This window comes from Typopeltis vanoorti, chromosome 16, assembly GCF_054136105.1.
Source record: "Typopeltis vanoorti isolate ZY-2024b chromosome 16, IOZ_Tvanoo_1.0, whole genome shotgun sequence".
In the NCBI taxonomy this organism is placed as follows: Eukaryota; Metazoa; Arthropoda; class Arachnida; order Uropygi; family Thelyphonidae; genus Typopeltis; species Typopeltis vanoorti.
The window spans coordinates 389,987-402,790 of record NC_143564.1 but is presented as its reverse complement, the minus strand read 5'-3'; the positions used below and the strand labels follow the sequence as shown (position 1 = coordinate 402,790).

General features: G+C 34.6%; 1 protein-coding gene across 4 annotated transcripts in view; it reads left to right on the top strand.

The window, feature by feature from the left end:
* Window positions 1-12,804, top strand: part of LOC150097824 (USP6 N-terminal-like protein) — a 475,396-nt gene that overhangs the window by 230,839 nt on the left and 231,753 nt on the right. For all 4 annotated transcript variants that reach the window (XM_090406042.1, XM_090406041.1, XM_090406038.1 and 1 more), the window contains 2 exons: window positions 582-691; window positions 12,423-12,471. In XM_090406042.1, coding sequence (XP_090262168.1) covers window positions 582-691; window positions 12,423-12,471 — 159 coding nt within the window. The remainder of the gene's footprint in view (window positions 1-581; window positions 692-12,422; window positions 12,472-12,804) is intronic.

The window sequence follows — 12,804 nt, the reverse complement described above, 5'->3', positions numbered from 1 at the left end:
ACTCATAGTGTCCAGTGGGATAAAGTTGTTCTTCTCCATAGATGCAGATTCAAATATGAACGCTTATTCAAAGAAAGTTGTGAAACTATCTTACACTGACCGAATTTAAATAGAAATGACTGTCTTTCTCTCTCAAAGATCTGGGAGACTTTTATCTTATGTAAAAAACCATTTATCTTAATACATTAAATTTGTTATTTTCTATTATTTCCTAGCATGCGGTAACAATTGTATTTTAATAGATGATCCACTGAATGTTTTGCCTGTATTCCATTCCTATTACTGTAACAGACACTGAAGATGTACTATTAATTTTAGTACGAAATATTTGTCCTTTTACTAATGAAAGAAATCACTGTGGTTTTTATGTGTTTCTTTATTATTTAATTTACTATGCCACAGGTTACTCTTAAAATCAAAGTTAGTAATGTCATGTGGGAAATTTGCATGTATGTATATATGCAAAACGAAAATCTGAGTGTTAAAGATAAGCATTAGTTAAGTCACTTCAGCTGTGGCGAACTTTGAAAATTGCACTTTCGAATTCTTTATCATTCTTTGTTTCTATTTTCTCACTGTAGGAAATGAGAAATAGTGCAAGAAAATGGTCATCAGATATTCGCCAAATAGATTTGGATGTCAATAGGACCTACCGTAATCACCTTATGTTCAGGGAAAGATACAGTGTTAAGTAAGTGAAATACGCTTCTCATCACATAGATTATACCCTAAATAAGAGTAGGAATCCTAACGTATTTCTGAACATTTATTAATATATCGTGCAGAGTTGTGAATGATTGGAATGCCTTGCCTGAGAGTGTGGTGTCTGCAAGGAGTTGGAGTGTGTTTAAGACATGGTATGATGAGATGTGTGTGTGTGTGTGTGTGATAAAAGGACCTCCCAGATGAGTCTTGGGGTAATAACAATAATAATAATATAAAAGGTAATCCTTCCTTTAGGCAAGAGACTTCTTTGATCCATTCTCCAAATGTCTTAATTGCTAGTTTTTTTTCATTTTTCTGATTTGGTTTAATCTAACAGATAAGCTTAGGTGTTGATGGCTATTCGTGACTTATTTTTAACAGTATTAACAACACCAAACAATTTTACCAAAATATATTTTTATTGACTGTTTATATTTTGCTGAATTTCAAATCAGCATCATCAGAGCACAACACAGCTTGTATACGCAACAGTGAGTAAGTGAAACAATACAATTGTAATGGGCAAACGATCTAAAGTCCTATTTTGGCACCTTCTGATGTTGTAAAAAAATAAATAAAAAAAATTACAACTATGTGGAAGTTGCGCTTAAGATAATAGTCTCCCAAATTTTTGGAAAATTAATGCAACCATATTTGTTAAGGTTAGGAAAATTCTTCAAAGCCATAAAAAAAAAATTTCACAGTTGACATCCGTAGATGCCATATGGTCATTGCCATACCTCACATGGGTTTGGCAATGTTGTCTTCTGCTAGAATAAGCGGTAGGGTTGCAGATTCCCTTTCCACACAAAGTTTACAGGACAATCACAAACATCCATGCCCATGGCAGGATTCGAACCCACGGCCTCTTGGCTGGAGAGCAGACACGCTAACCACTTGGCCAACCAGGCCTTCAAAGCCATGGCTGACTCAAAAAATAATCCTTCAGATCTGTAATGACTTCTAAATAGCACATTCATTTTCTTCCATCTAATCCTCTATGAAACGGTGTCCAAAGTCTGGTCTGCCAGTCCTGACTTGCCATAATAATAGTAGCGAATGTATTTTTTTTATGTTCTTCCAGGCGGATGTTGACCGATCTTCCTGTTTGCCCATAGTAGGCCAAGTCACAGGGAACTTCATACACTCAAGGATGTGCCAGAACAGTGGTTCTTAAACCTTTTTACTGGTCTGCATCTCAGTGAACTGAAATTTACATTCTCGCATACCCCCTTGAAAAATGTGTTTTTTTTTTGTTAGAAAATAAAATTTATTTGTTAGAAAAGAAAATTTATTGCAAAACAATTTATTGAAAAATACATATACATATATGTATCAACATAAAATCAAAATAACACATCAATTTTTAGTGACTAATTTGTTGTTGCTTTTTCATAATAATATTTTGAAAGCGAAAAGGCTGTGCTCGTATCATCACTTGCATTTAAGCGATTTCGGGTTTTTGTTTTATATGCAAAAGTGATGAAAATCCCATTTTGCAAAGAGGTGGTAACAAATGGTAGAAGTGTCTGCAATGCTGTCTTCACCAGTTAATGAAAATGGTTCTGAGTACACCAGATTTGCTCTAAATCCAATTTCTCAAATTCCATTTGAATACGAGCACTGGCTCCATTTCAGTAAAATTATCTTTTATTAAATTACCATTGTTTATAGAATTAAGATCAAAAAGAAATGGATCCAGTATCCACTTCTGCTCTTTGCCAATATCTCCCATGGAAAAATATCTATGAAAAGAATCAATTGTTGCAAATGTATTACAATTTCAGGTAAAATTGTGATTTTTTCGTTTTCCAGAACAATTTCATCAAGCAAGAGAAAGTTTTGCAAAATTACCATTTTTCAATAAAATCAAATAATTTTTCACCAGATGTTATCATGTTCTTACCACCCTTGCATTGATATATTTAATTCATTTAGGTGAGTGAAAATATCTGCTAAGTTGGTCAATTGAATTACTGCATATCTTCTTGCAAGGTCTTGAACTAAGTTACAATTCTGGTTAGTAAGAAACTGAATAATCTCCTCGTGCATTTAAAAAACTCTGCTAAGCATACGTCCCTTGGAGAGCCATCTTATGTCAGTGTGATAAAAAAGCACACTACAGTTAGCACTGATTTCTCTGCAAAAAGCACGAAAGATATGATGATTAAGTGCCCGTCCTCGAATATAATTTACTATGTATTACCGCCGTAGCTAAATATTTTTTTAAAGTTCCCTGGGAAAGTTTTTGGTGCAAGTGCATGGCGGTTAAAAATGTGTTATTGTAACTTGCGTACTTTTTTGATATAGGCAAAAAAACTGGAATTTTTGTCTAACATCGAAGGTGCACCATCAGTACATATTAAGCTAATTATACCCATTGGTATTTGATGTTTCAAGAAAAAGTTTTTAATCTGATTAAAAACATCAATTCCTCTTGCTCTCAGTTCCAATTGATCACAAAATAAAAATTCTTCCAAAATTTCCTTTTCCTTTATGCATTGCACAATTACTAATAACTCACTGGAATTATCAATGTCAGTTGACTCGTCCAGTTAAATACACACTTTCAGATGACTGGTTTTAATATCTGGTACTACTTGCAGTAAAATATCCTGACTGATGTCTTGAATGCGTAATTGAAGCACATTGTTTGATAATGGAATCTGCTGAATTTTCTTATGTGCTTCAGAACCTAATACAATTTTCATAATTTCAAGTGCACATGGTTTCACCAATTCTTCAGCTATTGTATGAGGGTTTTTTTTCTTTACGCAGAGATATGCCACCTGATAAGAAGCTTCTAGCAAAGGCTTCTGAACTACCCCCAGAGTAAAATATGTAATGATACTGCTGCTATTGACTGGTGCCTTCTTAGACTTAAACATGTTAAGTGGAAATCCTGCAGCTTTACCACCATGCTGATTGTTGAAATGTTCTAACAACTTTGACGATTTAAGATTGGAGTTTGAAAATATTTTGCAACATAAAATGCATTGTGGTCTTTGAGTACCTTCTTTCTCTGTTGCACAAGTAAATCCATAAGCAACATAATCATCTTTTCATCAGCATCATTTTGACATGGCAAGGATTACTACAAATAATAAATTAATATTTACATATTATTTAACTACGCATTTGATCATGGTTCCTTAAGAAAATTATAAAATAACGTGTAAACAAAAATTAATTTTAGTTCTTACTAAACTTTTTCATAATTTGAGAAAAAAATTTAATCAGTTGTTCTTTACTTACTGATTACTGCCAGTAAAACAAAAAAAATAGCGTTCATTTATCACTTGATCCACTTTGTTGATGTTTGTACACAACGAAATGACATTTCTCATGACAATGGCAAGTGTATGCACAGCAAGTATCCATGCGTTTGGCTTGGGCGCATGCGTGAGCATTGGTGAGTGGCAGTACATTCAGGGATATTTTTTGAATATAGTGATCAATTTCTTAAAATGTAACAGATAAAAAAAATATGTATAACTTCTATTTAATGGTTCTTGGTGAAATAGAATAATTCTATATGGGTTGAAAGATTATATATCTTAAATATAATTTAGTTTGCATTACTTTTTTCCTCTCATGGAAAGAGCAAATGTGATTTAAATAATTAGTCAATATATGCTGGAATATTTTCCAGCTCGCACCCCTAGGAATACTTTCTCATACCCCGAGGGGTGCACGCACCCCTGGTTAAGAAACTGTGTGCTAGAGGGTGAAATTTATCCTTAGGTGAGCTGATCAGAGTTGCTAGTTTAACATGAGGTTTGGATATGGTGCGGAGGCCATGTTTCATCAGCACTTTGGCTATCTTTTCTTATGTACCTCTGACATAGGGAATAGAAATGGTAATGCTGTGTTCTAGTGTATTAGGAGAGGGAGGAGTAATGGGGAGATGCAATATTTTATCTATTTTCTAGGAATTGTAGCCATTGGCCAAGAAGTACCATTAATCTGTTTGTAGATTTTTCCTCCCATGTAAAGTAACCAGCATAAATAGTAAATTTGAATAATTCAAAGATATCAGGGGGGGGGGGAATTTAGAATTGATCAAATCAAGAGTGTCTATGAGTGGTACATTAGTAAATAAAGAGGTGACATCAAATGGTACTGCCATGCCCCCCCACCTCCTTTAGCAAACTTTTACATGGAACAATTTGAAAACAAAGTACTTACCACAGCTACATACAGGCCCCTAGTGTGGTTATGCTATGCTGATAATGTGTTTGCCATTTGGCCCCATGGACAAGACACTTTGGATGTGTTTGTCACCTACCAAAACAGCCAATACCCCAAAATCCACTTCACAGTAGAAAAAGAATCTAATAACTGTTTACCATTTCTTGACACATTAGTCACTTGTCTTTCAGATGGATCACTATCTTTTTCCATTTACAGAAAGCCAACACACAAGGAAGATATCTACATAAATAATCACATCATCATCCAGTCCAACAGTATGGCATTTTAAAAACACTTACACACAGAGCTAGAGCCATTTGTTCTAACAATACAGCTCTGTCCACAGAACTCAAATATAGGGGTGGGACTAAGGGGCTTTTGAACTTTATGTACACTAATGCCAGGAGTATTAGGAACAAGCAGGAGGAATATTTGGCCTTGGTTGACTCATCCTGGCCAAAGGTTATTGGTATTAGTAAGACATGGCTAACAGAAGACGATATAGTTAGTGGGATATAATGTGTTCAGGAAGGATAGAGAGTAAAGAATGGGGGGAGGAGTGTTATTGATGATAGCCAATGAACTGCTGCCAAAGAGAACAGAAATTCAACTGCAGAACTGAAAATAACACATTTGGGGCTATCTGGTGTGAGATTGATGCCAGCAGAATAAAATATACAGTTGGGTGCTGCTATAGACCAGGGGATGGAATAGATAATGGAAATAGTATGCATCGATAAATAGACTCATTGAGTGGAGGACAGGTAATTATTATGCGGGATGTCAACTATGGTAACATCTATTGGAAGGAGAGAGAGGATACATGGGAGGAAGAAAATGGATTTTATGCAGTTACTAAAGGATAATTACCTGAGACAGCATGTGATGGAATATACTAGGGGTTTGAGATTGCTCGATCTAGTAATTGCATCTGAGAATTTGTCTAAAATGAATATGACCACGTTGCCACTAATTGGTGAGAGTGATCATATGGTCTATGGTCTTGACCTGGGAGATGGCTAAATGTATGGAATTTTCATAAGCTTAGGAGATTGCTTGGATCAGTGCCATGGCATGTAAAACTGAAAGGACTGGATGTTGATAGTGCATGGGAAGTGGTAAAGGAGTGTTTGAGGGAGGTAATGGCTGACTGCATACTTAGAATCAGGAGAGTAAATCAAGTGGGAGTTAAATGGATAATCTGGAGCTGCAAAAAAATAAACAATTGTGGAGGTAATTTAAGGAGAACAGGTGACCTGCAGCCACACAAACAGTACAGGGCACAGGCCAGAAGGGTAACTTGTGTGGTAAGAAAAGCAAAAGCAGATTATGAAAGGAAGTTAGCAACGCAGGCTAAAGAGAATCCCAAACAGTTCTTTCGATATGTTGCAAGTAAAAGAAAAAATGTATACGGCAGAATGATTTCATGGAATGCTGATGGTAGGGAGGTAACCGAATCAGTTGAAATAGTAGAATTACTAAGTGAACACACTTTGCAAAAGTATAACATCCAGGCAGTGATATTGCAGGAATGAGAGAATCGATGGCTTATATGGGAACTGAGGTGAATGAAATGGAGGTGAATAGCATATTACAGAACCTTAATGGGAATACATCTGTGGGATTGGATGGTATACCAACTCGAGTCTTACATGAAGTGGCAAAGGAATTGTCAGTGCCCTTGACCATGTTGTTTAATCTAAGTCTCTGCTCCGGGTTAGTCCCGAGGGAGTGGAAGGAGGGGAAAATAGTTCCATTGCATAAATGAGGCTCCAAGACTACTGTTGCAAATTACTGACTGATTAGCATATCTGGAGTTGTTGTCAGAGTATTGGAGCAGTTGGTCAAGAGCAAAATACAGGAATGGATAGATGGAAATGGGATATTTTTTGGGGGTAGGGGCAGCATGGTTTTGTGAAGGGTAGGTTATGCCTCAGTAACTTGCTCACGTTTTATAATATAGTGATGACTGAATTGCATAAGGGTAATGAGTTTACAGTGATACTTCTGGACTTTGCAAAGGCCTTTGACAGGATACCACATGGAATTCTAATGAGTAAAACTGCAGCGCATGAGGATGGATATAGGGTTGGTGAAATCGATAGGAGGTTGTTGATGATGAGATATCAGAGAGTAGTTTATTCAGGAGTAGAGTCCTCAAGAAGGCTTGTGACTATTGGTGTGCCACAGGGTTCTGTTCTTGGACCACTGCTATTTAATTTGTTCATTCATGATGTAGGAAAGGATCTGAGAGGAACTGTATAGTTATTTGCCGATGATTCAAAGTTGGATATAGCAATAGTGAATACACATGATGTCAAAATTTTGCAGATGATTTGGATCGATTGGCATGTCTGGGCTAAGGTGAATGGATGTCAGTTTAATGTGGCAAATGCATTTTGGTGTGAAAAGATATATCAGCAGTATACCACATTGGTAGAACTGTACTCCAGTTCCACCTTTGGATGTGTTAGTGGATAGGGAGTTAAAGTTTAGGGGACACATAGCAAAAGTGATTAAATCAGCTCATCAGATCACTTGGTTACCGAAGAATAATTTGATTAGCAGAGACAAGCAGGTTATTATTCCTCTTTATTGAGTCTTGATAAGATCCCATCATGATTACTCTGCACAGATCTGGGTGACAGGGTTTCTTGGTGATGGAGAGGAGGTAGAGAGGATCCAGAGGGGAGTGAGATGGTAGCTGGTCTATGGAATGAACCTTATAAGAATAATGCTGAAAGACACAAATTTCTTTTTTTTTCAATTTCTTCAATTTGAGTTTTTCAGGTATTTCTTTTCAAGTAATCTTAGCAGTCCGATAAACATCAGTTTTCTTGGTAACTAAGTGGTCTGTGAGCTCAGGACGTTTTAAATAATTATATGAGGTAAGTACCCCTTATTCAGCAGAGAAGATGCTACAGTGACAACAATTCGTGTACCAAAAGAAGCATTAGGCAGTAAACTTGTATACCTGAGATCCTTTACCTGTATAAATTATTAGTTCATACACGTATCCACTAGATGATTCACAAAGTTCAAAACATTTCAAACCAAAACAAGAGCTTCAACGGAATGTGCTCTTTCCAATCAAGTCGGCCTTTGTATAAAATAAGGCTTTCATCCACTCAGATATCTTGTTCTGATGTATAAACTTCCTGGAACTTCTTTTTGAGAGAGTAAAAAAAACCTGCTATTTTTTTTTTTAAGGTTTGGATTGGGATAATCAAAATCCATGTTAGTAAAGTGTAAAAATTTCATTATTAGGGAATACCTGCATTCAGACATCACTTCTGAAATAAATGGTGTCTCAATCAAATAAGAAGAAAAACATAAGAAAAACATTTGAGCTGTGTATCGGCAAAGAACTGTATAGCTTTCTTGTTTGTTTCCTCAACCAAAATGTTCATTATATCGTCATCAAAATATAATTCAAATAGTTCTAATGAGTAATTACTTACATGGATATCTTAAAAAATACCAGGTGTTCCTGTAAAAGAAAAGCGAGGACAACATAAACATACTGAGTCAGCCAGTATATGGCACCATCTCCTAGGTTGGGACAAACCACGACTGTCTTCACTATCAGAACTTTCCAATGAGACATCTACATTGCTGTCATCACTTATATTTAAAAAGAATTCAACGTATTCTTCATCTGACTGACTATCAGATCTCTTGCAAATAATGCAGCAGACAGTTTTCGCTTCTGCAAACCCAATGTCGAAGCCATTTTTTAAAATGTGCATCCTTCTTACTTACGTTTCTAGCAAAGTACACAAATTTCTTTTCTCACACTGAACAATTTCCCTCTATGTGTAAGCAAGAAAACTAAATCATAAACTCATCTAATGCAGTTATAATAATTGCAAAATGAAAAAGTTTATGGAAACATGCTTAGAATGTTAGTAATGCTTCCAACGAATTATGGAAACGTGTTCACCACATTAGTAATGCTAAAGAAACAACACCAATGAACACACACAGCTCATTTGTAATGGCCAACCGGTTAAGGGTTTCTGTCAGATTAATGATGATGAACAGCCTATTTTTCTACCCACTGCCAGGGTGAAGACCTCTCTCATTTAAGGAGGTTTGAGTCTACTAGTCCCATGGTGACCCAGTCCATATTGGGAGAGTGTATCTATACTTGGGTGAATGAATGTATGAATGTCAGATTAATACAAAAGAAATTATAAAAAGAGTGGATGTTAAGATGGGAAGAACGAGAGGCATCCCTGGAAGTTGTATAAAGTTGTGATGAAGAAGGTTGTTGAGTAGATTTTTTTACATGGAGAGTTGTTAGCGAGTGGAATGCATTGCCTATGTGTATTGTGAGTGCAGGTAGTGTAAATATGTTCAAAGCCCATTATGATAGACATGTTGATGAGTCTCCTACGATGAGTCTGTTGACTCCGTGGAGCAAATAATAATAATAATAATGGCCTGAACAGAAATTCACCAGGTACTTACTGTTATTATTAGCTTTACTCTTTTCACCAAATTTTCCCCAAACATTTCTACATATTCATATTTGGTAATCATTTCCTACTCTGCTGTTTAGATCTCCAACAAGGACCATTCTTTTTCTCTTTTTGTTTTGTGTGTGTGTGTCATTTTCCACCTGTGCCTTTAAATATTCCTCCACTTTTTCCTTAGTAAAACCTTCTATGGGACCACAGGCACAAATCAGTCTCATTGCTCATCTCCCTATTCTGATATTTGTCCACATCATTCTACTTGATATTGTGTGCCATTCAAGAAGATTACTGTATTTTTTGCCTTATAAGACACACCATTGTATTGAAAGCATCACATTTTTCATGTTGAATTTTAGGTTAAAAATAAAATTCTTTGCAGTATAACATGCATGAATGCATTAAATTTTTCATGTAAATATTAATTTTTTTTATTTTAAATTTTAATACATGTATTATCTGCTTATTAGATAAAAAAAATTAATCTTAAAAAATCTCACATATAATAATAATAAATAAGTGTGTGTGTGTGTGTGTAAACAATTTTCATAAATTTCATTAATTTTTTTTTTCAAATCTTTATTCATCTTCACTCTCAAAATTTTCCAAATTTCATCAGAAACGGAGTCATTGCTGTCTCAAAATAATAAGTCATTCTTCATACCGTCAAGAGAATCACTAATGCCACACTTTTGAAAAGATTTTATAATAATTGAGGGTTTCACTTTCATTCCACAAGCTCTTTACCCATTTGCACACCAGCGAAATTGTGGCCTTCTCTCTTCTACTTGTAGATGTTTCCACAAAATTTAGAGATTGCATACAGTTGACCCATTTTTCCCTCATAAATCTTTTAAATAGTTTGTTTATTGATATGTCTAAAGGTTGAAGCACAGAGGTGAGTACTCCTGGGATTACCGCTATTTTTGTGTTCATTTTGCAAAGTCATTCTTAACAGCTTTGGTTTTGTGTCATCTAAACTGATCCCATACTAACAAAGCAGGTTTCTGACAAACTGCCAGGATGTCCAGACCACACATTCTTTATCCATGACTTCAACCATTACTCATCCATCCATCCTTTTGGATGAATGTGAATGTAAACTCCTTTAATAAGTTTTTCTTTGGACATTGTTTTCTTTTACAAATTAAAAAAAGGTGACAATTTTGTTCCATCTGCACAGCACGACAAAACAACAGTATAGTGAAGTTGTTTCATGACTAGAAGTTGTAACGTTTTTTTTTTTTTTTTTTTTTTTTTTTTTTTTTTTTTTTTTATTTTAACATTTGGAGACAACAGTCTTGTTTGACGGCACATGAAAAGTCAGAAACACTTCATCCATAATAGCTATCTGTGAAATTCGAATTTTTTTTCTTTTCTTTTTTTTTCACTTAGAGGTCATGCCAGTAGAATAACCTATTACCAAATCATTTCTCTAGCTTGCTGTATGTAATGTAATTGAGCTCGTCCTGTATATTTGTATATGCTCTAGATGATGATCTTAATATGAAGATCGAAACATCGGGAAATTAAAAGAGTTATTTATAACATGGTTGTAAAGTCCATAATTTCTAATATGAATGCTGATCACCGTGCAACACTAAAAGAAAGGAAATAATTCGAAATTGTCTTGTTTTCTAGCATTTATAGTGAATCTATGAAAATCAATACTTTTATTCAAATTAAGTGGATATTGGCTTTATGGCATCTAAACTGATCCCATACTAACAAAGCAGGTTTCTGACAAACTGCCAGGATGTCCAGACCACACCTTCTTTATCCATGACTTCATTTGCCAAAGCAAAGCCTTTTGGCTCTTTATTTCAGTCAATACTTTTATTTTTGAATTTGTCTAGCATTTTTTGTGATATTTTTGTTTTTGCAAGCATGCATAAATCATTTCTCTTCATAAATTTAAAGTAGCATGATGGTGACTCTGTAAAATCGATGATATTTCTTTCTTTCGACCAATAATTTTGGTTATTGAATAATAATTTTTGTAGATACTCAGTAACCTGATCTTCTTTGATCCATTATCCAAAGTTTTTGATTCATTTTCAATTTCTGGCCATTTTTGCCAATTTTCTGCGTAGATTGTGTTTTTTAGAATTTGCTTCTATTAATTGCTGCTCTTGTTTCCTCCAAGTTTGTACAATTTTTTCTGTAGGCTGAGGTCCAAAGTACTGCACTGCTGCCCTATTGCCATTCTTCTTTGCGTACTCTATCACACTATGCTTAAACACAATTGTATGGCTATATCTATACTTTCTAGAATCCATGGGTTATAAACAAAATTTAAATATAATAACATATTGATTTCTAGTTTAAATGTGTGACCATTAATGACCATGCAAACTATTCACGCATTACCGACAAGCGATGCCGCACTGTAACTGCACATACACACATCAGTATATAAGATGCACCAGTTTATAAGATGCATTTGGTTCATAGGATGCATCCTAATTTTCAGAATTTTAAGTACAAAAACATGCGTCTTATAAGGCAAAAAATATGATATATTGGTATTTAATGTTGAATACCATACCGAAGCTGTCTTTTCTCTGATGGTTATTGCCTGAATATTGTATTTGTTGCTTAGAATAATCACCTATTTTTGTTTGTCTGGTACTTATCCGATTCCTTTGCTAGTTCTGCTTCTCTCCCATTGATGTTTCTTATGTTGATAGTGCCAAATTTGAACTCTGCTAATATTGAATTGTGATTTGTTATTGTATTATTAATGTTGTTCTGGAGAATGATAAAACTTTCATGACTAATGCTGATAAGTATATCTTAGCATGAAAGAATTGCTAAAATGAAATAAATGATCACCTTGTACTTATAATTTATCAGTATTCCAAAAGTTGGAATATGTATATATATATATATATATATATATATATATGTGAGAAATTGAGATTGTTCTGTACCGTAAGTTTTTTAGCTTATTAATGAATGACATATGATTATAATTGTCAATAATATGTTATTATTAGCATTGTAGTAATCATTCCTCTAATCTTTAAGTACTTTTTTTTTTAGACAACAAGCTTTGTTTCATGTATTAGCTGCATACTCAATGTATAATAGTGTAAGTATTATTCTGCTTTTTTGCTTTTTTTTCCTTTTACAATATTTTTTATTTTTTACAAAGAATGTCAAATGGACTTAATCCCTAATTTCAGTAGCTCACCGACAACTCTGTCTAGTAATTTCTTCACTTACAGGAATCCTGAGCAGTAGTTCAGGACTTCTGTTTTATCATAATCATTATTTCCTGACATGTACCCTTAAGGAGTGTACAGATGCACAATGGCAGTGTTTCCTATCTACAGTTTTCTTATACATTAATCTGTTATTCCTGGTATCCATATGCAAGAGGATGATTCCATCCCTTCATAAATAAATAAATAAAAACATATTC